The sequence below is a fragment of the Antedon mediterranea genome, chromosome 3 (assembly GCF_964355755.1).
Source record: "Antedon mediterranea chromosome 3, ecAntMedi1.1, whole genome shotgun sequence".
Taxonomy (NCBI): Eukaryota; Metazoa; Echinodermata; class Crinoidea; order Comatulida; family Antedonidae; genus Antedon; species Antedon mediterranea.
In genome coordinates, this window is record NC_092672.1 from 20,726,863 (window position 1) to 20,753,070 (window position 26,208).

Genomic DNA, 26,208 nt, shown 5'->3' on the forward strand with positions numbered 1-26,208 from the left:
TTGCAATGCCGGAATTGTTTGCATTAAAAATTATTTAAACAAATTATTAACCTTATCAGTATTTTAACCATGTAAAGCAAAAATTGTATCTTTCAACATGCTCCCAGTCAGTGGATATATTTTGCCAAGTACTTCACTCAGTTTATGAGTGCTTTCATTTGTTTGTTTGTTAGCAAGATTACTCAAAAAGTAATTACAAGATCTTTACCAAAATGAATATACAGACAGATATGTGGTCAAGGACCATTCCATTAAATTTTTGGACCATTTGGGACCATAGTCCCAATTCTGGACCACTTTTTAGTATACTTTTCAGACCTGCAAGTGTTAAAAGATAGGACAGAATTTTTCAAAAGCCGGCGAGCAGTCTTAAAGTAACAAGTAAACTAAAATTGCATTTTCTCGAGAACTACTTGTCCAAAAAACTTTATTTTTGTACAAGAGGCAAGAGTTAAAATTTGCCAAGTATTTCACTCAGTTTCTGAGTGCTTTCATTTTGTTTGTTTGTTTGTTAGCAAGATTACTCAAAAAGTAATTACAAGATCTTTACCAAAATGAATATACAGATAGATATGTGGTCAAGGACCATTCCATTAAATGTTTGGACCATTTGGGACCATAGTCCAAATTCTGGACCACTTTTTAGTATACTTTTCAGACCTGCAAGTGTTAAAAGATAGGACAGAATTTTTCAAAAGCCGGCGAGCAGTCTTAAAGTAACAAGTAAACTAAAATTGCATTTTCTCGAGAACTACTTGTCCAAAAAAACTTTATTTTTGTACAAGAGGCATGAGTTAAAATTTGTGATTTGTAATTTTAAAACATAATTTAATTTAATGTGCACCTTTTTTGATGCGAGTAGTTTAAAAAACCTATTTCTTTTCAAATTCACTCGTTTGATTTTCGCATTGCTGTTCTATTGTTAGTCAACTGAAACTATTGTTAATTGAAAAGCTTGTTACAAACCATTAGACCAAACTCGCATACACATGCTTGTAGTGAAATTAGCCTAAATCACAAACAGTATTAAGACACACACAAATATATATATATTTATTTTTTCCCGGAGAAATCTTATGTAGGAGAATTTTACAGTAGGCATTTTGGACAAAATTGTTTAAAATATTGTAAGTTTATGAGATTAAAAGATCTTATTGAGATAGAAATTCAATCATAAAAGTACCAATAAATATTCAAATAATATTTCATTTTTGTAACTGAAAAAACAAAAAATGGCCACCATTATGCCCAAAATGCTGCAATTTTATCCAATATGACAACCAATTTATCTAAAATGGCCACACATCAAATATTTAGGAAGCTATTTTCTAAGATATCACTCCTTAAAAATGGCAAAATCTTCAAAATTATCTATATAATTTGTAAAAATTCACACTTTTTTAAGCTTCCTCAATAAAAACCTTTTTAAGATTACAACTACCAAATTCCATATGCTGTTTACCAACCATTTTAAGAAGTCATACAGAAAATATAAACATGGTACTGTATGTGAATTATTTATGAAGATAGTGCATCTCAAAATCCCAAAAAGTCTCAAATTGACTAAATAATCTAAATTTTTCAGTTTTTCTCACATACAGAATACGCAGATTTTGAATTTTAGATATGTGTTTACAATCCACTTGACTACCCACATGGTAAATATAATAACACTTGGTCAAGTATTAATTTGTAAAGTTATTACTACATAAAAATTGGTCCAGACCTAAAAACGGCTATAATTGCAGAGCTATTGCTCAAAATTGACTGGATATTTTGTGGTGAACTTTTGATATAGTATGGATAACATATTTCTTTCACAATATCAACTTTCAAAATGTAGACCCTGAACGTCGAACAAAATTAATTTTCTAGGCCTTTTTTCAGCTACTGCTTATGGCCTAAAATTAATTTTGAGAAGGAATTGCATTATATATAGCATTTGTGTGTTCTGCCATTAATTGTCAGAAATATTTTAAAATGTGTTTCAAAAATATTACTTGCTAATTTATATTTATTATGGGTTAATTGAATTGGTGTAATTTTGAATTCATTATGGATTTCAAGATCATCAAAAAATAAGTTGTATTTAAGATCTAGAGAGCTAGTAGAAAACAATTCCCAGAACATGGATAGATTATTGTATTGTTTAGGCCAAATAAAAAAATATACTTGTTAAGCGTCACACCCTCATAAATTTTCAGGGGCGGGGGGACGGTTTTTTTTGTTTTTTTTTTACTTTTTATAGAGGTATATTTTTGCGCGGTGGACGTTTTGGCCCACTTTTTTTAGGACGAAACGTCAAACTTTTAAAATGCGAAACAGAACAAAATTGACTATGTATGAAATATTATTGCTTATGACAAAATTGAGTTTTGTATTGTTTATATCCAGACGTAATTAAAACATTAAACTTAATTGCCACCAAGCGAAATTGTAGGCCCTAGGCTAACTAATCCGTCCAAGCTGCTACCCCCACCTCACTCGGATTACGGTCCAAGCGGCCGCCAACCAAAGCGGCCGCTAGTTCAATAACGGTAATTTGTATGGAACGCCGTGTGCGCTTTGATTGTCGTTGTTTTGTAATCTTTGATTGTCATTGTTTCGACAGGTTTTCTTTACCTCGGACGTAAATAACAATCTAAATTATTATGTAATAAGATTCGATAGTATGTAAATGAGATATAAAGATTCGGCAATACCGTACGTAAACTATTGCAATACTGTTTGAAGATTCGATAGTAAAGTAAACGAGATATAAAGATTCGGCAATACCGTACGTAAATTATTGCAATATTGTATGAAGATTCGATAGTAAAGTAAATGAGATATAAAGATTCGGCAATACCGTACGTAAATTAGTATTGCAATACTGTATGAAGATTCGATAGTAAAGTAAACGAGATATAAAGATTCGGCAATACCGTATGTAAATTATTGCAATACTGTACAGTATAAAGATTCGATAGTATGTAAATGAGATATAAAGATTCGGCAATACCGTACGTAAATTATTAATGCAATTACGTATGTATAAAGATTCGATAGGAGAGTGCTCGAGAAACGTCGGGTTAGTTTAACATTATTTTTTCCCTTCACTGCCAATATTTAAAAAAAAAGAGATATAAATAAATAAATAGTAAATGAGATATAAAGGTTCAATAGTACGTAGATTATGATACAAACGTAAATTATTAATGATTCGATAGTATATGTAAATATATTTAGTTAGTTAATATTAAAATACAAATATTTAAATATATTTATCGGAAAACTTAATTTTTTTAGAAATATAAAGATTCGATAGTTCATGATTTGGCTTATAATATTTATTGGTTTGACCATACATACAGCTGTAACTCAACTGGCCATAGGCCATGGTGTTGACAACGACAATCAAAGATTAAAGCGCACATGGCGTTCCATACAAATGACGATATTAAACTGGCGGCCGCTTTGCTTGGCGGCCGCTTCGACCATACTCCCCTCACTCATCGGCCATCCGCCGTCTCTCGCTCGACTCATCTATCCAGGAAATTCCCTATCGCGAGAAGCATGATTTGGTCTCAATAATACTAAATAGTGGGCTGATTTATAGTTTGAAAACAGCTTACGGCATTTCTTAAGTGAATTTTTGTTCAAAGTATTCATTCTTCTTTGATGAATCCTTTGCCAATTGCTGTGTAAATCAGTATTTAAAGTTGTGATGCAAAAAGTGTATGCAATTATTCCACAGGTAAACCAGGCATAAGGAAACCCATCGCCCAACAGGACCTCGTGGTGTGTCGATCTCGAGCGCGAGATCATCGTAAACAAAATTGGTAGAGTCCATTATGTATGGGGTGTTTCCTATTTACGAACCTATAAAAAAACGCGCTTCGACCACTGTGTAGGCAAAATATTTATTTCGTTAAATCCCTAAATTGATAATCGCGTATTCTGTAATCACGTGACTGATGATGTAATTCTCAGCGACGTACTAAATGCACATGATTTAATGTGTTGGGGAAAAAGCTTGCTGTTTACCACATTACATGATTCACGGTGCTATTCGCGTTTCCTTGACGTAAATCGGCGGCGTGTAAATGAAACAATTGTTTTCACCAAATTGCCGTTGTCGACATAGAGCGATCGGCGGCTAGCGTTGTCTAAGCTAAAAAGTACGTATTTTTCAAAAATTACACTAGCCTAACAAACATTTGCTAGTTTTGAAATTTTCAAATAGCAATTATGAAGAATCTACTAGCAAAATGCTAGTTTGCTAGCGTGAATTTCGAGCCCTACTCTGGAGCTGGGCCGGGCCGCTGAACTTTCCGTTGTATATCGGTAAAAAAAAAATAAAAATAAAAAGAGAGGCGGCTGGATAATCAGGAGCGGGCGGTGACGCTTAACAAGTATGTTTTTTTATTTGGCCTTAGTTCATCTTTAAGTGTATGAGTATTGGTTGTCTTTATGCATAAGTCGTTTGCATTCAAATACGAAATGATATACAGTTTCCTTTTCATTACAATTACACAATAAACATATACCTGTATTTTGAGGTGACCATGCTTCTTTTCTACCTTCAAGTGGTAGTGAATTGGAGCTGAATTTTAGGCTTGAAGCATGGTAATACACTTATCTAATAGATTTTTTTTTTCTAATTTTGGTCTCTATTCACTTATTATTACATAGACAAATTACATTTTTTGTTTGTTTTCTTTATTATAGGAATCTTTTAAACAACTTTGGAGTGATTTAAATGAGGGTAAATTAGATCAAAGACTGTTGCAGCATATATGGAAGGATGAGTCAAAAGAGAGGATTGACTTCTTTGTGTCTCTCATGCAAACTTTTGGGTTAATGTGTGAAAAAAAGAGTAAAAAGGTATTTAAATTGTGTTAAATATGGTACATTAATGGAATTATTTGTTGTCAATCTAATAAACATTTATTACATTTTTCGCAGAATGGTGGCCGAATGTTCTATGTTCTTTCACGCCTGAAGCCCCAACGGGATGATACAAAGGCTGTTGAATATGAAGAGAAGCGTGCTATTTCTCTCTTTCATGACTTTGATGGCTACCTTCCAGATGATCTCTTTCAACGTGTTGCGACTAAATTTATCGAAGAATTTCAAATGGAAGATGTTGAACTTACATTGTCTTATGAGCATGTAGAACTGAATGTTGATGGCCATCATCTTGTCATTCTAAATGTAGCTACCATCAACCATTGCCGTTTGTTCCAGGTAAACTTGATAATGCAATCATGCCTTGAATGCCAGTAAAATCACAAGTATTATATTGGGGGATTGTTCTTATGTTGTTTATTATATGTTTATTAAACCATTCTCTGTTTTTGTTGGTCACCACTTCTGGATATAACAGATATTAAAATATACACTGTCAGTAACTTTAAATTTACTTGGTTTATTGCCATTTCTGGAATGATGTCAGTGGTAATCACTTTGCAATTGATTTGTTTTTTATATTGCAGACAAAAATTGTCAGAACGAAAATTATGAACACAGAATCAGGAAGTAGCTCTCCTGAAGATGATGATCCACAACCTAACATCTGTAAGAAGGTAAACTATAAGTACCAAATAAACTAATGTTATCTATGCCTAGTATAATTTATTTGCTTGATGATATTTTGTCAGTGTAAATTCATAAGCTCTGTGAATCTGGGTTGTTTTTGAATGATTATACAGTAAATGTTGAAAAGCTTGTTGATTCTTGAAAGGGCGTGTGGCGCAGTGTTTTGGAGGTTGGACTATTGATCGTGGGTTCAAAACGCTCGTCGCATTTATTGTAACTTTAGGAAAGACACTTACTTACGTTTGCCTCTCTCCACCCAAGTGTACCAATGGGTACGTAATAAGTAGTAAGTACGTACGTAGTAAGCTGCATTATGGGAGTATGTTTCCATAAGTGTTTGATCCAAAAATGACCAGGGTAATAATACAGTGCTTTGAAGTTTCACAACATTAGGCGCTTTATAAATCTAGGATATAATTATTATTATTTTTCTTTTTAAATCATTCAAAATGTAGTTAAGTCATTTTATTGAGATTATTTATTTATACATGTAACTCCATCCAGGTAATCAGTGAGGGCTGCACAGTATTACCTATTTTAATAATAATAACAGTTACTACATATTCTATAACAATATTTATTACCTCCGCCAAGGAGGTTATATTTTCACCCCTGTATGTTTGTGCCCCCATTTTCAGGGGGAATTTTTATGCGTTCGTGTGTGTGTGTCTGTGAACAGCCTGTAGGCCACAGTTTTTATCCGATTCTCACCAAATTTGGCCACAATGATCTATGCCCCAAAAGCTCAAACGAGTTCGAATTTGAGGGGAAAAGGTCATAGGTCAAGGTCACAACTAAACAAAAACTATTTTACTGCCTGGAGACCACAGTTTTTATCCGATTCTCACCAAACTTAGCCATAATGATCAATGACTCATCATATAATTTTGGTTAAATTTTGAAGGGTCAGGGTCAAAGATCAAGGTCCACAAAAAAAAACCTCAGCAGGACTTGAACCAGCGATCTCAACTGTGAGAGGCTGGATGCATAACTCTCATCCACAACTTTGTAGTGTGCAGTTAGCCTATTTTACACTTAGAACTAATAAAAAAACATTTACAAAAAACATTTTCAGGGGGCATTTTATGTAGGGGAATTTTACAGTAGGCGGAGGTTTGTACTCTCAGAGTACCATCTAGTTATTCTTATTTTTTCTAGGTCCTTAATTTCCTTGAAAAAGAATTGCAAGTTTTGAGTCAGAATGGTGCACGTGGTGTTGAAGTAAAGATGTACATCCGTTGCGCATGTTCAAATAGTGAACATACTCATATGCAGGTTGTTCACAAATTTGACAAAGATGTGTTGCCATGTAGAAGCAGAGGAATGGACGTGAAACGTTACCGTAAACTGTTTAGCAAAATAGAATATGAACAAGGTATAGGCCTAATAATCCATAAGACATAAAACAAAAAAATGAAAACATTCTTTAACTAATGATATTCCAAACCTCAATTTTCAGTTGATGCAGTTTAACCTTTTTCTCGAGTTTTTATGTTACATGTAAAAAATACGTTTGCTTAATGGTGTTTTATTATTTGTAGCTTCTACCTCAAGAATAATGAAAAGAAAAACCACTTCAGAAAATTATGATAATGCGAGTGGCAGCGATGCCCAATCTTCTTTATCAAAAGTTCAAAGAACTACAGGTACTGGTAAGATGTTTTATGTTGTTGGTTAGCATAATAACAACACCATTTTGTTTTATTCAAGAAATAACTTTACTCATTATATTTCTATTATAAAAACTATATGCACACAATTTATTTTATTTGCAATTATACACGCCTCAGTGTATCCTTGTGTGACACACGATAATGAACAGCACAGACATTTGTGTATCAACGGATCTTTTTATTCACATAGACTCTGGAAAACCCTATAGCATAAAAGAAAAAAATATTAAGTTCAAGGAGGTCAAGCAAAGCTGTATAAAACATGGCAAAATGCTTAATCTTTATCATCTTTATCACATCAATCTATTTATACTACCATAAGGAAAATATCCGAGTTTTTTATACCTCCTACTTGCCTATATATATGAATCAATCGTACACTCATGCCAATAACAATATTTCTAAAGTAACGCTAAATATGATATCTCAAAGATAGTGTAATAATAATATAGATTAAAACAGATTAAAACAGTGAGAAGTTAATGCTTTAGCATAAGTACTATAAAAATACTACAACATTACTATTACCAATGCTAAAATAAGCTATCATTCAATTATTAATGTAGGCCACTATGTAATTTCGTGTCGTTTTTTGTTAAAAGCAAAATTCCAGCTGATTTAGTGTCTTTAGTATGTAAAGTAATAAAAGAAAATGTTGCAATTTTTTTTAAAAAGGCTTAAGGGTGTCAAATTCAAGATGGCCGCCAATACGTAAAATAATCAATAAATGTACCATATTGGACAAAGTAATATAACATATGATATATACTTGCTATTTTATGTTATGTTCCGGATTCCAATGAATATACACACTTCAAATAATATAGTGGTTTTGGATGCTTTATTCTCACTGATTTTTATCTACACATGTGCTCGGTCTTATTATTCTTTCTTTTTCTGCCGCCCTCTATCGGACGTTATGTCTTGTATATTTGGAGTGTTACAATAAAAATAAAACTCCAATCATATAATATACGAAAAGCGTACATCAGCACTTCTATCTGCAACATATGAACTGCATACGAAACAAAACATTCATTCAAACTCATTCTCTGTCTAAATAACATACGAACAGATGGCCACCAATACAAAAAATAAACAATAAATGTTCCATATTGGACAAAGTAACACCCATTATGAATGATATTTTTAGTTAAAATTAATGGTATATGGGTTCTCTGCTAAAAGCATTATTATAAACCTACATTTATCAGTATTTGGAATTTCAAAATGGCCACCATTTAAAAAAAATTGATTCAATTTCTTATTAAAACGTTTGCAAGTTATAACATTGATTCAAATCAAATACAATGATAGGCCTATGAAAACAACATGGTGATTAACACAAATATAGCGATCATTCAAAATGGCCGCTATTTTGTGTTAATCACCATTTTTTTTTAAATAGGTTCAATTTCTTATTAAGATGTGTTTAAATTAAATAAAATTAAATTGAAATTACCCAAAATGATAGGCCTTCACCTATGACAACAACATGGTGATTAAACACAAAACACATTTCTACCTAACCCTAACCTATTTCATAAACTAACTTTGCCAAAGTCCTTTGATGAAATATTTCTAATAAGTGAGCTGTCTTGAATGTGATACAGTAAATTGTCCTTCCTTTTGTTCTCTACTATTGTATCCATCAAACTTCTACTACCACCGAACCATCCATAATCTATTAATAATACTATTAATTGTGTGCTGATCTGGATGTTACTACCTTTTTTATCGGTTGTATTGTTTCATCTGTTGAAATGTATTACAGTAGGCATATGCTTCTAGATAATGAACGATCTTATCTTTGTCGTGTACTAGTAGAAGTAATCAGTCTGAAGTAAAAAGTGCACATGGAATAACGCCAAACTCATACTTTGCTATATACAGTACTTACCGGCTGACTATGTGATACGACAAAGGATCTCAATAGGAGTCCTCTTTTACTTTGTTAAGTTTTTCACCTCTATTCACAGTCATGTGTATTTTTGTCAATATTCGTCCGTTTCTTTAGGATCCCATATAGACAGTTTGCCTTCTACAAGACTTTAACCAATGCCTCAAACATTTTTTCTCCAATGTCATCATGTCATGGCCAATAAACCCCTCTCTGAGAATTGCAGGATTCTTCATTATTCGGGATGCCTTTTCTACTTTCATCTCTCTTTAAATGTTGGCTTTCGAAGTCATCAACTAGATTTTCCAATGTTTGTTATCCCAATGATACCATGCTCAATGACATCGAGTTTACGATTTTCTTGTTCAATTTCGTGATCTTAATCAATTGATCTAAATCTAGCAAGTCCCTTTGTCACACATAAATGTCCTCTCATAAATTCTGTCCAATATTTGGAATTTGTTTCAGTACTCTGTTGAAACAGGGAGGTGTTATACCTCCCTGATTGAAAGATATACAGCGAAAGCAACCGGCCGTAGTTCAGAAATATTAGATAAAAGCATGTGTACTTTCCATGTGTGCAGATATCGTCTTGTGGCTCTGATATATAATAGAAATATTGTCGACTCTCTGTATTCAAGTTTATATCATTATGATAAACGTGTTCCAAAGAAAATGAAACGTCACTTAGAATCTCTTTCTCTGTCTGCATTTTTTAAGAAAAGTGTCAGAAATTGTAGAGAAAGCAGAGTTAGTATGTGCTTCTGTGACGTCCTTTAGATATGTTTTCCATTTAGGATATTTGTGCCACTGTTGTAGGTAATACAATTTCAGTTTCAACCAATGCACTGGCCCGATGCTACATGTCTAAAAGCCATAATATAGCTCGCTGGGTCAAAATAAGAATTGCTTCTTGATGTCCTCTCTCTCCACCTCCACTAATCTGGGTCAGGCATCATCTTGCCTTTCCCTATATGAGTTGTTATACCACAACCATATGTAATGGTGGTCCATCTGTAGGGCGTATATATCTAATGAATTCGGTAGAGATTGTATAATGTGACTGTGAGAAGTCGGAGTTAATGCTTCCTATGAAGCTTGTGAATAAGCTGTATCTTTATTTCCTTCAACCTTCGGCCAAAAGTGGTCAGGTTGAAAACTTACAATCCATACTGGTTACTATGGGCCTGAAGGTTCAGACATTTACATTTACATGGCAATAACTCATTTATTATATTTCACATTAGGTATAAATACATTTTGTTTTACAAGAATTGAAATAAATGTTTCAGCTTTATGAAAAGAAATGAGATCTATAATTTAGAATTAGAAGTTATTGTTGAATATTTGATATCAATTTGTAAGTCGTTCCGATGAATTCATTTAATGGTCATGTGGGGTACATATATATCTATTATTATAGAGAACATTGACATCTTAAACAGCCTAATATTAGCCAATCCAATGAGAAGTGACTATTTTAGAACATTGTATACAAACAACAATTTATGCACACATATTTTTTTTTAAATGTAATAAATTTAATTTTCAGTGGCGGCCATTTTGAAATCCAAGATGGCTGACAAATTATCGCTTTATATAGCTAAGATTGTATAATATAATATGATATTTTAATAATACCATCAAAACGGACTTGTTCAACATTCATAATTTGTGTTATTGGTGATATTCTGATTTTAAATAGGGTTTGAATGTTGGCGGCCATCTTGAATTTGGTCCTTTAAATGTGTTTAGAAAAAATGGCAACATACTTTTTTTCATTTCTTATATTATCAACATATGAAATAAAGTCAAAGTTTGCTTTTAACAAAAAATGTACACGACATTCATATAAACGACATATCAGCCTACACTATATACTAATCCCCACTATACTCCATCCTGGCCTTAGAATACTGTTACAGTATTGATTGATAGGCCGAGATAGAACAGGCCTCTGTTGCCATGGAAACATCTGGTTACCACTACTATAAACAATGTGACCCTACTTAACCTAGGTAGCCTACTGTACCTTAGTATGAGTAGCCTCGTCACCCTATATGAATCTAATACAGTACAATGTTCTAATAATAATTACTTAATGATTAATCAACACATATAATATCCAATGGTCATATACAAATTACTAATGATTTATCGACTCGATTTTATCTCAATACAAAAGCTCATCATTACTGTAGATGGTTTCGGAGAAATATGGAATTTACATCCAACCCATCATTCTTGACTAGGACTAACTATGCGCGCAAAAAAAAGTTTTAACATGTATTCTACAGAAGGTACCTATGCTGAGGACTGACTGGTAATGAGGTACAAGCCCATTTAAATTCCTAGAGGACATTGGGGTATCCCATTTCCTGCAAAGGGTTATCACTGTGACAGGATCCCCCTGTCACAAACTCCCCTGCTATATGTAGACATCCTTGGCTACATCAATTAAACAGTCTATACTAAAGTTAAAGTTCAAATTATACATAGTTATAATGATATATATAGTATAAGTAGAAGATGCGACTTGCTGATTTCTGCAAGCACTTCCTCTGCGATTGGAGATCTTCCTTGTAAACGTCTCGAGCGTCTTGGTCCTTCAGCAGTCTCATCGGTGTCTGCTACGGAGGGTGTCACAATTTCTGGAGCCGTTTCATTGGTGTCTGTATTGGATTGGTTTTGTTGAACGTCTGACACCGACGAATCATTGAACTCTGCATATGAATCTCTTGAGCAACGAAATAGCTAAATTGCCTCAACACACTCCACTAGGACATGAATACCACTGATTTCGCATCGTGATATTCTACAAAACACTTGATTTTCGTGTTCCCACCTAAATATCTCGGCTATTATAAATCGGATTCTTTTGGATAGTAGCTCAAAATAAACTGTAGACAATACTGAACAATATGATATATGTTTGAAATTGTAAAGTTACAAAAAGGATGTGTCATTTTACGTTTTAAAACTCACCATCCATTGCCCGCTGACAGTGTGAGGTCAATTTTTTACCTATTTTCTAAAGCACAACAGTGTTTTATTTTCAATTTAAGATCACTTGTATGTCATCAATCATTTTGGATAGTTTCTTAAAAGCTGAATATTCATAGATTCCTTACATACTTTTTTTATTAGCATTGGCTTAAAATAGACTGTGTCAAAATAGCAAAATCTGTTTTAAAAAAATCTAAAAAATCCTCAAAAACGTGGCAAAATTCAAATAGGGTTTGCCTATGTTATCAAGCCTTCACTTGACAGACCGTTGGATTGTAGCTAAGTTTGGGGTTAATTTTTCATTATATATTTGTAAGTGGCATTTTAATTTTTATATCATTATAATGTTTGATATATAAGGAACAATTATTAGATGTTATTTAGTTCTATATGTTGTGTTTTATATACGGCCATACTGCGTTGAAACACCGGTTCTCGTCAGATCATTAAGCAACGTTGGGCCCGGTTGCGTTCTGGATGGGAGACCGTCTAGAAATAGCGGCGGGTGCTGTATATACACCAGAGAGTGATGGTGTAATGGTAATATCGGACTAGCATGTGATAGGCATGGGTTCGAGGTTATCTATACCATACTAATTGCCTCCTTAGGCAAGATGCTTTACTCTCATTGCCTCGTCCTTCGGATGGGACGTAAAGCCGTTGGTCCCGTGTACTTAACAGTGCACGTTAAAGAACTTGGTACACTATTCGAAAAGAGTAGGGGATCGTCTCCCGGTGTGCTGATCTGGTAGACGCTGCACTGCTGGCTGCCGTGGGTCCGTGGAGGGCCTAATCCGAATTTCCTCAGTTTCCAGTTAAACTTGAGGACCAGTAATAATACATAAACATCTAACATTTAATATTCACAATTTCCAAATTAAGATAGGGAGCTGGGATCTACCATTTATCACTCGGGTAATGGTTATGTTTATCTTTCTGTGACCTGTTTAATGAATAGATAAATTATTACAAAGTCTGTAAATGTTTATACTATACTAGTTTATGTCATTTTAATTTCTTTGGTTAAAAAATGTAATCAATAATTGTGAAAATAGTTGTAGTCATAATGGTTGACCCCCCAATATAATGGACGATGACAAGACTTGGGTTGCATGAACTTGGTATGAACCTATAAGTAGATAAACAGCTCAATAGGTACATATTAAACAACTGACATAGACCATTTTAAATCTCTATGTTTTGTTGTCCCTTTATCTACCCACTAGACTAGACTCATTAATGTACAATAGATAGCATCTGATGCATCATATAGATATGGAAGACAACAAACAACTGACATAGACCATTTTAAATCTCTATGTTTTTATAGCCTCTTTATCTACCCACTAGACTAGACTCATTAATGTACAATAGATAACATCTGATGCATATGGAAGGCAACACACAACTGACATAGACCATAGCAGAACAGTGCATTGAATCAATTGTGATACTGTACTCTTGATTATGACTAATATATATCTGTTTTTTTGTATAGATACACAGACTGCTGCTCCTCTGGCAACAAGCTCGTTAGGGACAGGTTAGTGGTTATCATTATGTATCATATGGACAGTTTGTCTGAAAATACATGAATATACATAATAGCATAACATCTTGGTGTCATTAGCAGAATAGTTGATTTAATACTGGTATTCTTGATTATGACTAATGTATATGTTTATTTTGCATAGATGCACCTATTGCTGCTCCTTTTGCTGCAAGCTCATTAGGGACAGGTATAGGTGAGTAACATTAGATCATTAGGGACAGGTATAGGTGAGTAACATTAGATCATTAGGGACAGGTATAGGTGAGTAACATTAGATCATTAGGGACAGGTATAGGTGAGTAACATTAGATCATTAGGGACAGGTATAGGTGAGTAACATTAGATCATTAGGGACAGGTATAGGTGAGTAACATTAGATCATTAGGGACAGGTATAGGTGAGTAACATTAGATCATTAGGGACAGGTATAGGTGAGTAACATTAGATCATTAGGGACAGGTATAGGTGAGTAACATTAGATCATTAGGGACAGGTATAGGTGAGTAACATTAGATCATTAGGGCATTGTTACAACCACTTATGTAGTACCAGCTATAATAAAACTACTGCTAAGAGAGAAACATTAAAGATATCATATCATTTATTTCATTTGAACAAATACAAACATGAAAACAAAACAAATGTAAATCAATGAGGCAGGATTACCTAAAATAACAGCGGAGAAGCCAAATAAGACATTCAAACATATTTAAAACATAATTAAAAACACATTTTTTGTAAGAAAGTTAAAATTGCTGTATATGAATGACAAGATAGTTTAAATTGTATGAAGTTGAATGTATTACAGCAAAATCCACCACAGGTTAGCTAATTCTTTAAAATAATTAAAGCCGAACAAATCAGAATGGAATCATGCTAATGTTTCTTATAACTTTCAGAAACATCAAATTATCAACATTATTTTCTTTGATATTATTAATTTGAATACTATAATAACAATTTTCAAATAGTAGACAAAACTTTTCTACATAGGAAAAGTGGTCAAAATAATAACTAAAACATCCTTGAAAACAGATTGTGTGTATACTTCTAAAGACTGATCATTTGAAATAACTAAATAATTTATGAATATGATGAAAACACTTTTATTTATTATTAATTTTAATTCCCTCGTCCAACCATCTTTCAATTTCTGTTCAATTATTAACTCACTCTCTGCTTCTCAAGCCTCCAGAATAGATCGGACCCATAACAAGTTCTTGCACTTTGTCGGCCCAGCAGCCATCCTGCCTCCTATTGTTTCCCCGACATCTAGGAGAGCAAGACAGGATTTGCACTTCCTGTATAAATGTCTTACTTCTAAGTTTGATTGTAATCTTGTTTCGTTGTTTTATTTTAATGTTCCTGTTTGTAATCTAATCTTCGTGGTAAACCCTTTCTTCGTGTTAAATTTTCTTTTGTCGATGTTTGTAAAAATGGTATTTTCTGTAGACTCTCGTCATTGTACAATTCATGTCTTTTAAAAAATAATTCTTTAGATATTTTTAACTGTAATTTTTCTCAATTTAAATGTATTATTAATGAAATTATTTAAATTTTCTTTTTTACATTTTTGTATATTTATATTGGCTCATATTTTATAGTTTAGTTATTTTATTTTTTTACACTGTTGGTTTGAAATAAAGAATAAAGAAATTCAAAAGTTGAGGCCTTAAAATTATACAAAAAAATATGGAAACCGTCATCATTAATTACTGGTTTAGCTTTAAATTATTTTCCATATCAAGCCCAACTGTGTTAACATAGAGCCTGATTTATTCCTTTTCTCAATGCAACTAAACAAAAGGAAACATGCCTATGATTAATATGGTGAATTGTAGTCATTAAAAATAATTCTTTATTACAGAAACAAGTCCAAATCCACTGGAAAACAAGTTAAACAAGTTAAACTATGATCTCAGTGAAGTCTTTATGAAGAATAAGAGAAAATTCTTATTTTTGAGATGTTGTCTCTTTGATGAAGTAGATTTACAAGTCCTTGGCAATAAAGATTACAAAGCAAATGATTATTTTAATGAACTCGCTGATAAAGGAAAGATCAAACCAACCGACGTCAACCTTCTGCGTGAAGTGGCAACACTATCAGAAATTAAACATGCTAAAGATCTTGTAAAACAGTATATGAATGACAACAATGTACAAATTAGTAATCAACAGAAGTTGTCCCCATATAGAAAAAGATTGTGTAAGGCATTGGAACAGTTTAACCCAATTGAGTTGAATAGAGTTACAGCTTGTTATCAATTGGAACAACCAACCATTTGGGATGTAACATTTTATTTAGAGAGCAAATCCAAATTGGTAGATGAATCAGAAAGAGAGAAGTTTGCTGAGCTGCTTGGACCAATCCCAAATAAAATAATGTGTAAGTCAATTTGAGAGATTTCTTACCTTAAATCCACAGATTGTAGGTCACGTAAATATTCTCCCACAATAACTGGCATCAAACCAGAATTTTTAGAAAATGGTAAAAATATATTGAGAATACATTGAGTTGCCCCCTCATAATATAGAATGAATGCTGGACCATTAGATGTGGACCATTAGATGATGACCGTATGATACAAAATGATTTGTTGACACAGGTTAAGAACATAAAATAACAGGAATATTTTCACATCCTGACTTTTCTTTGTCACTAAGGTTCTTATACCGTTTACAACATTATAACGCTCTGTCTATACTATCAAACTTTATGTGACAAAACAATGTGATGTGCAATTTTATGGACATGATGATGTCATATCACTTGCATATTTGGGAACATCACTAACATAGTTGGGCACATCACTACCATATTTGGACACATCACACATTTTTGTTAAACTAATTTGATAGTGTAGACAGAGCTTACAACTGCCATTTGAGCAGGCAAATACTGTTTTATTACTATTTGTGTTATTTATTCTTAATTATTTTATAGTAATGTTATTTATCATCATGTGTCAGGAAACTGTAAAAGGAGATTTTGTGCTAAAACAATTTATGTCATTGTGAGAAAGCTTGTTTAACTAAAGAAAGTGTATACCTTGTTTTAAACTTTCATTGTGATAATTTTTAGGCAACAAAGAAGATGATCATTGAGGCAACACTGAATACACCATTGAAGAACCATTGAGGCACCACTGAGACACCATTACGGCAACACTGAAGACACTATTGAAGATGCCTTTGAAGAACCACTGAGACACCATTGCGGCAACACTGACGACAATATTGATGATGCCACTGAGGAACCATTGAGGCACCACTGAGACACCATTGCATCAACACTGAAGACACTATTGAAGATGCCATTGAGGAACCTTTGAGGAACCTTTGAGGCACCACTGAGACACCACTGAGACACTATTGAAGATGCCATTGAGGAACCTTTGAGGCACCACTGAGACACCATTGAAGATGACATTGAGGAACCTTGAGGCACAACTGAGACACCATGTAGCACCACTGAGCCACCATTGAGGCAGCATTGACACACAATTGGGACATCACTGAGCCACCATTGAAACACCACTGATACACCATTGAGGCACCACTGGGGCACCACTGACACACACTTGAGACATCACTGAGTCACCATTGAAACACAACTGAGCAACCGTTGAGGCACCACTGAGCCACCATTAAGGCACCACTGATACACCGTTGAGGCACCACTGAAGAACCATTGAGATAGCATTAAGTATGTGAAGCCAACCAAGTGAAGGCAAGTTACGAGTGGATAGAGATATAATAGAGTAATATTAAAATTATTGTCATAATGATAAACAAAATATGATAATATCAAGGAAGTTGGTGATAAAGATGACATTGACGTTGAATAAATGTTTACTTTAGGACAGTATATGAATGATTTTTTTTTTTTTATTAAATGGGAAGAATATTTTCTGCCTCGTTAAATAGAACATATACCCGTTCCAGTCCATAAATATTCATTATTTTGTATAATGTTTACTGAATGTAAACTGTAAATTTTAATTCATTCCTTAATTCAGGGTTCGTACACCTGTGAGCTAGTAAAATTCCAGGACATTTCAAGGACATTCAATGTCAACATTTTAAAATTTCAAGGACATTATTATACCTAAATATTAAGTTCAACAGATTAATAAAAAAAATGAATTCGTAGTTACGATGTTTTTCAGAAATTCAAGTACTAACTGTAGCCACTAAAAAAACATACAGTACTGAAAACATAGGCGTGGGAAATCGAGTAAAATGACACGTAACGGTAGTAAAGCGTAAAGAGTTGTAACAACTCCCTGGTAAAGCCTTTGTGGAACCGCGCCAGACTTCCGCGCCTATCGAGGGTAGTCACGGCGTGTATTGAACAAAGGCTGATGTTTCCATAGTCACTGCACTGTCGACGATATTTGGTAATTTGATACTACTATAGGATGACGTTCTACAATTCGTTCGGAATTCGGAGTTTAAATGCCGTTTCTGTATATCGTATGTTTTTTTTAGAAGGTATAAATAAAAGAAATCAAACCATATTCTAATTCACTCTGAACTTTATTCAAAACGATCATAAACACATGAGATTTTTACATTGTTTATTTTTTACAACTTAGCAATTTCTGCTAATTTAATCTACACAATAACCTAGCTATTTTTGATTTCCTCTAATTTATGTCTAATGTCTTCCTCTAGTTGAGCTAATTGCTCTTTTTTTTCAGAAGCGGTTCTACGCAAGCTATTAGCTTTGGCAATGAGGGTAAGACTACCTTTACTTTCAGCTTGATCGGAAAACTTTGCAGACGATTTTTCTAAACCCATAATATCAGCAATACATCGTTTTTTGGCTTTCTTTAAGTTATCTAACTCATCGATCGTCGATTTTCTCTTAATAGCCTTTGAAGATTCTGCCGCTTTACGTTTTTCATTATCAAGATGGAGATTATAGCGTTGCCTAGCCCCACTCACAGAAGTAATTAATTGGGGCGTTATCTTTACAGACAAAACACCACCAACTGAAGCTATGTGACCGCATACAACGCGCTTCGAAACATATGTACTCTCTGACATATTGACAGCCGCTACCTCCTTGTTTACACTAAAACCTCTCTCAACAGTCGCCTGGCCATGGGAAAGCATTAGAATCAATTTTACTACCCCCTAGAATGCGTGATACTTAGTGGTTTTGCTAAGGGGGTCATAGTAAAATTCGTCAATTCTACATTTAGGATCGTATTCAGTGAAATCTGATAAATTATTTAACACAACAAAATCATAGAATTCGTTTGCCTGATTAACAATTTCATCACACATGTCATGGTTGATTTTTTGGTTGTCTGCTAATATGTTTAATACAGCCTTTAGTCTACCAACATTAAGAGATCGCGCATTACCACTTAAACAAAAATTTCTTGGATCGAGAAATTTCGCTTTTTGAACGATTCTGAAACCAAGTGGGCATTTAGATAGCACTTTCTTAACAATTGTAAGAACCATGGTCTTACACTCATTTTTAAACGTGAGTTCTTGTAACTCGGACACCTTCTTTTTCTTGATCAACTCCTTTATATGCTCTGAAGCTAATATTCCACAGTCTACTTTGTTAGCAAGTAAATGGTTTTTCGTTTCATCTATATTAAAGTTAGTGAAACTTTGGCCATTCACGAGCCCGGAAAGGACGTCTGGTTTAATGACCAATCTCAATAGCCCTCTCAAACATGCCACTAGATCTTTCTCAAGAAACGGTATCATTGGTTGATCTGTTTGATATTTTTAAAGAAACGTTTCCATTTGTGTGGCCACCATCACAAAAAAGTGCATTCTGGGCACCGTAAATAAGTCTACTGAAGCAGCCTTCAGAGTGTCATACGACTTTGTTTTTGGGTCATTTATTTTCTTTTCGGTCACCTGCTTGATGTACGTTTTAAGGTGCGGAAAAACACTGAGAAACCGCTTCGCAACTGCAGCATTCTCCACCCATCTGTGTTTACAAAACTTAAGGCCAAACACATGTGTGCCAGTAGCGTTCTCAAAATCTTCCCGACGAGCAGGGGTGTCTTTGAACAGTATTTGTAAACTAGACAGTATGTCGTAGACCTTCCAATCAATTGACTGCACACCACTTTGAAACCCATTGTGCATTACATGAAGGCCACACGACCCAATGTTGAGAACTGATGTATTGTAATTCGTCTTTATATCGGCAGAGAGAAGTTTATAAAACTTCCAATTGACGTTTGGACCATCCATACCGATTTGAAGTAATTTTGCGAGATTTAGTTTGTCTGCACATATCTTAAAATCGGTGACGGACTTTCTCAGCAGTAGCATGACCCATGAATGTACTATCAAAGAATCTAGTTTCCACGTGGTTGTTAGCCCAAAATCGGACATGGATATCCATTTGCTTTAGTTGTGTACCTTTGTTTAGACTTTCATCAAATAGTAGAACGTAATCTGACTCATCCGTAACACGTTTCAGAAGTAATGACCTAAAATGAACAAAACTTAGACTAAAAACATTTGTTTTTCATACTCACCAGGCTCAATACAGAAATGCCTATTACAATTATTTATTTAATCTAAATTGTAGGCCTATATCAATCGATATCAAACAAAACTTACCTAAAATATGGCGCTAACCCATAATTAACAACATAAGCAGACTTTTTTTCACCACAACTAAATTTTGCAGCTATTCCACTATCTGGAAACATCGCCTGGAATACTTCATTTATTTCATCCATCGACTTGTTCGAATAGTGCCGGTTAGTCATGAATAAGGCCCACAATATTTCTGCTTTACGAATCTCCTCACTACTACCATGGATTAAAGAATAGAAGGATATGCATCGACGTGAGATCAAGGGTTCCTTGACTCTCGCCGACAGACCGCGGACCGCCCACAATGTTACAATTTAATTAACCGCATGGTAACAACGAAACGGTCGCGTGCCTAATATATTGTTTACTGCACATGTGCAACGACATTTAACCTTGTTGACTACGCTTCTTTCGCGCGTTCTTTGTTGCACTGTATGTATTCATACATATTTGAACAGTATAATCAGCAGTGGCGTAACGGCTATGTGCGCTCACTGGCTAAACCGAAGCTTGGGGCCCATGAGCAGTGCCCAGAGGAACAGGCATAAAATATGTCGAAAAATGCTAAAAACGTCCAAGGCCTCGATCTTTGAAACTTGGAGGGCCACTTATGTTTCCTAAACAAGTGGCTTCAGGCCTCTGCCTCACGCCCGGGCCTCACGCCACTAGTTATTAAATTACATTGTATGTTATTGTGAAGACCCTAGTGTAGGCCTACTTCATCAATATACCAGATAAAAACAATACTATATTGTTATTGGCTTAGAATTGTAGATGCTATAATTGTAATTAGTATAGGTTTCTGCCGCGATTGATCTACGCTAATGTTTTTATGACATTAAAGTAGCATTTTATGACCTGTAGTAGCCCTACATCTGAGACAATAACTATTTATTTGTTGTCTCAGCCTACATACATGTAAAATTACAAAATCAGCAAGGATACTAGGCCTAGGCCTTCTAGGCTTACTAGTAAACCATATGATTTGCCGACATTGATGCTGCCTAGGTAGGCCTAGGCTAATCTTAAGTGTAGTAGATACAACGTGTAATCATGATCTATATACTCACCGTTGTCTTACTTCTTGTGTGAATAATAATAGGTACTTCGTTTGTTCGTGATTAAGTTTGCCCTGCGTGTACTTTTCAAAACGACCGCTAGGTAACGAATCGCAACTATACATAGCCAGCCAATCCCGGATCAGGGATCGCTGTTTTCATTCAATTAGACCCGGTGATTGGATGTGATGTGGATGACATAACCACTAGCCAATCACCAGGCACTACAATTTAAATATAATCACATCGATAATTAAAGAGATTTACACGATTGTTGTATGGGTGAACACCGGCCACGCTAACAACATACATGGTCAAATGCATAATTTAATATTCTATAGATTAACGCAATTTTTAATGACAGAAGATGGCAGGCAAATAATGATAATTCAAATATAAAAATTGCATATTTTATTAATGTTACCAACTACTTAAAATTACCAGTCATAAGAAAGTGAACTTTTCGTAGTCCGATTGTGATGTAACTAAAACAGAATTATTCAGCAATATATTTTTGTTGTCAATTAATCATCGACGCAGACATGTCAATAGAACATTCAGACTGCGCATACGATTTCTACATGGTTACGTTTTGGTCTCAAAAAATGTAACAGTTGATTCGCAGCGTTTTACAGAGGGCCGCGGTTAAAGACACGGAGTTCAATGAGCGTGTTTGTTTGATTGGCAGCAGTGCTTTAGTATAGGCAAGCGCGTTGTAAAATCGTTTGATGTCACCGTTGATGCATATCCTTCTATTCTTTAATCCATGCTACTACTGAAATACTGCATCGTCGCCGGGCCACTTGGGTTCGTACGTTTCGGTATACTATTATCAACACTAGTGCCTGGTATGTCTTGTTGTTCAATAATACTGGTGATGGTACTATTAGATTTACTGGTGGATGTTGTTGGGTTGGACTTACTAAAAAATTGATTAACTTCTTGCGTCGTATTGTTAAACCTCAACTCCATTTGTTGTTTATGCTTTTTATTTTTTTCCGTTTTGATGAGATATTAACGCCGACCGTCCCATGTTGGAGATATCAAATGTTTTTCTACATAGTTTACACTTTGCCTCCGTTTTTATTGACGCACGGTTAATCCACGGGGAAAATTTGCTATCAAAAAGCCAGGACTCTTGAAAAAAGCATGTACGCGTGACATGTTGGATAGATTTCCACTGACGAGAAAAGCACGATAAAAAACTCATCGGCAGCCATATAGAGACCGCTAATATACGCGCTTGCGGTGTGAGAGAGCCTCGCTGAGAGAGGTCACTATACTCGCATTCTATTTATAGCTTATCAGAGGCTATAAATAGAATGCGAGTATAGTCACTAATTAAAGTGTAATGCTAAAATGCTATGCATGTTTGCAATATTACATTCGTTAAATTAATGTTTAAACAAAATCGGAACACAAAAAGGGCCAAGTATTTATTTCAATAGTAATAGCTATTATGCAATAATGTACTGTGGGGGAACAAAAGAATAGTTGGGCAAAGTTTTTTCAAGGTGATTGTCATCTGAACATCACTGGCCAGTGGCGTTCTGCAGTCAACAACCAACCTGATAAGAAAGCCTATTTCATGTACGAGCATTTATCGGCGGCGGAAAAGTCGGCACGTACAAACGTTGTTATCTTCCATGTACTTTCATACTTAATACTTTTATTGTTCAGTGTTTTCAAAACTTTATTAAAAAGAATTCATATAACTTTATTGTATTTTAACAATTTTCAGGACATTCAAGGACAAATGCCAATTTCAAGGACTTTCCAGTACTTGAAAAAAGAGATTTATTTTTCCATGACTTTCAAGGAATTTAAGGACGCGTACGAAACCTGTTAATTTTACAGCTTGTTCAAGATCTCTTATTCATCTGTGGATAGGTGGATAAGACTGGCAGTGCAACTTGGTATTCAATGGGATGTTATCAGTAATACCACAGGTAAAAACAGACAGGATGAATATGACATGTTGGAAGAGGTAGACAATGGTCAAGGCATTAACACAACAGGGATGTGTTCATTTAGCTGATAGCTGGCAGCATAAAGCAGAACATCAACTACCTACAATGGTCAAGGCATTAACACAACAGGGATGTGTTGATATAGCTGATAGCTGGCAACATACAGCAGCATATCAACTACCTACAATGGTCAAGGCATTAACACAACAGGGACGTGTTCATATAGCTGATAGCTGGCAACATGCAGCAGAACATCAACTACATACAATGGTCAAGGCATTAACACAACAGGGACATGTTGATATAGCTGATAGCTGGCAAGACGCAGCACCACATCAACTACCTACAATGGTCAAGGCATTAACACAACAGGGATGTGTTGATATAGCTGATAGCTGGCAACATGCAGCAGAACATCAACTACATACAATGGTCAAGGCATTAACACAACAGGGACGTGTTGATATAGCTGATAGCTGGCAAGACGCAGCAGCACATCAACTACCTACAATGGTCAAGGCATTAACACAACAGGGACGTGTTGATATAGCTGATAGCTGGCAAGATGCAGCAGCACATCAACTATCTACAATGGTCAAGGCATTAACACAACAGGGATGTGTTGATATAGCTGATAGCTGGTAAGATGCAGCAGCACATCAACTACCTACAATGGTCAAGGCATTAACACAACAGGGACGTGTTGATATAGCTGATAGCTGGCAACATGCAGCAGCACATCAACTAAATACAATGGTCAAGGCATTTAAACACAACAGGCTTTAAAAAAACAGGGACATGTTGATTTAGCTGATAAATCATTGTTTATTTTGATTTCTTGACACATGAAACTGAGTGCCAATGCTATATAGTGTGCATCATTAGTATTACCATCAATATTATGATTATCAATATTATTATTATGATTAAAAGGGGCGCTTGATATATAATATAATATAACACAGTAACAATGGGGATTATACAACCACACTTCTAAAATAATTTTAAATATTAACTGGTGCGTGTGAGTTGTGTACTCTCTCTTTAACTATTAACTGGTGCGTGTGAGTTGTGTACTCTCTCTTTAACTATTAACTGGTGCGTTTGAGTTGTGTACTCTCTCTTTAACTATTAACTGGTGCGTGTGAGTTGTGTACTCTCTCTTTAACTATTAACTGGTGCGTGTGAGTTGTGTACTCTCTCTTTAACTATTAACTGGTGCGTTTGAGTTGTGTACTCTCTCTTTAACTATTAACTGGTGCGTTTGAGTTGTGTACTCTCTCTTTAACTATTAACTGGTGCGTGTGAGTTGTGTACTCTCTCTTTAACTATTAACTGGTGCGTGTGAGTTGTGTACTCTCTCTTTAACTATTAACTGGTGCGTTTGAGTTGTGTACTCTCTCTTTAACTATTAACTGGTGCGTGTGAGTTGTGTACTCTCTCTTTAACTATTAACTGGTGAGTTTGAGTTGTGTACTCTCTCTTTAACTATTAACTGGTGCGTGTGAGTTGTGTACTCTCTCTTTAACTATTAACTGGTGCGTTTGAGTTGTGTACTCTCTCTTTAACTATTAACTGGTGCGTGTGAGTTGTGTACTCTCTCTTTAACTATTAACTGGTGCGTGTGAGTTGTGTACTCTCTCTTTAACTACTAACTGGTGCGTGTGAGTTGTGTACTCTCTCTTTAACTATTAACTGGTGCGTTTGAGTTGTGTACTCTCTCTTTAACTATTAACTGGTGCGTGTGAGTTGTGTACTCTCTCTTTAACTATTAACTGGTGCGTGTGAGTTGTGTACTCTCTCTTTAACTATTAACTGGTGCGTTTGAGTTGTGTACTCTCTCTTTAACTATTAACTGGTGCGTTTGAGTTGTGTACTCTCTCTTTAACTATTAACTGGTGCGTGTGAGTTGTGTACTCTCTTTTTACCAAAAACAAGATCAGCAATGCATCTTGGGGTTTATAGTGGGCTGCTAAAATTAAAAAAATTATTGGAATTGGAATGATAGGACCGTATAGAATTTATTTTTACATTAAATGTAGTTTGTGACCTTAGATTAGATCTAAAAAAAAAATGTAGGGAAAGGGACTGTTGTAGGACTTGCTGTAACTGCAGTTTTTTTTTTGGTATATAAGATGAGTCTTAGTAATTCGTGCTTTAGTGGCTATGGCTAGTTTTAGTGGCGTACATGGTAAACCCACTGTGTATTGATTAGCAAAAACATTAACATTCAGAATTAAATAGTCAAAGATTTAAATGTTTTATTGGTATAGCTTTATTCAATATTTTTTATTATTGACCTGACTAAACTTTTAAACTTATCTTGTAAAGATAAAGTAAAATGTTGGTGTTCAGTATGTATTAATAACTGCCGATGATTTATAAAGGTTTAATAAGCTCTCTAAACAAACTTGCTAACAGTACATTTACTAAAGCCAAATTAGTAGAGGTAGAGTTACTGCATAAATACATATTTCATATTCTATTTTAATAAATGATATACAATCTTTTTTGTATTGTATTTTTGTTGTCTTTTAAATCTCAACGCGAGTCACAAGTAAACTCATTATATAATGTTAAGATAAATTGGTTGGTTTCAAAATAGTCAATTGACTATGGTACCAAAATAATAAATGATGTTTGATATTATTATGGTATCTCTGAATTTAGTAAATGATTTGGCTATTGACTTGCCTTGCCCAGGTTTCTCTTTCGAGATTTCTTGAAACAACAAACTTCAATAAAAACTTTTATCATTGAAATAATGAAAAAAATGTTTAAATAATCACATTATAACAAAAACATCTTGACTAGGTCATATAGGGGGTCTCTGTTTTCGAAATTTTTCTAAAAACAAATTCTAAGTATTATTACATTATTATAG

At 34.5% G+C, this 26,208-nt stretch overlaps 1 protein-coding gene across 4 annotated transcripts in view; it reads left to right on the forward strand.

Annotated features, from left to right (window-relative positions):
* LOC140045025 (uncharacterized) overlaps positions 1-24,445 on the forward strand; it is a 36,747-nt gene extending 12,302 nt beyond the window's left edge. Inside the window, exons 15-24 of one of the 4 annotated variants that reach the window (XR_011844524.1) lie at positions 4,711-4,866; positions 4,948-5,229; positions 5,478-5,567; positions 6,739-6,955; positions 7,122-7,232; positions 13,658-13,702; positions 13,854-13,904; positions 15,579-16,097; positions 16,794-17,441; positions 23,212-24,445. Coding sequence is in view for 2 of the 4 variants with exons in the window: in XM_072089758.1 (XP_071945859.1) it covers positions 4,711-4,866; positions 4,948-5,229; positions 5,478-5,567; positions 6,739-6,955; positions 7,122-7,232; positions 13,658-13,702; positions 13,854-13,904; positions 15,579-16,097; positions 16,794-16,816 (1,494 nt within the window). In the remaining 2 variants the exon portion in view is untranslated. Of the gene's footprint in view, positions 1-4,710; positions 4,867-4,947; positions 5,230-5,477; positions 5,568-6,738; positions 6,956-7,121; positions 7,233-13,657; positions 13,703-13,853; positions 13,905-15,578; positions 16,098-16,793; positions 18,212-23,095; positions 23,192-23,211 lie in introns of those variants that run through there. The other 3 variants (XR_011844525.1, XM_072089758.1, XM_072089759.1) reach the window with 3 other exon arrangements.
* Positions 24,446-26,208: the final 1,763 nt, after the last annotated feature.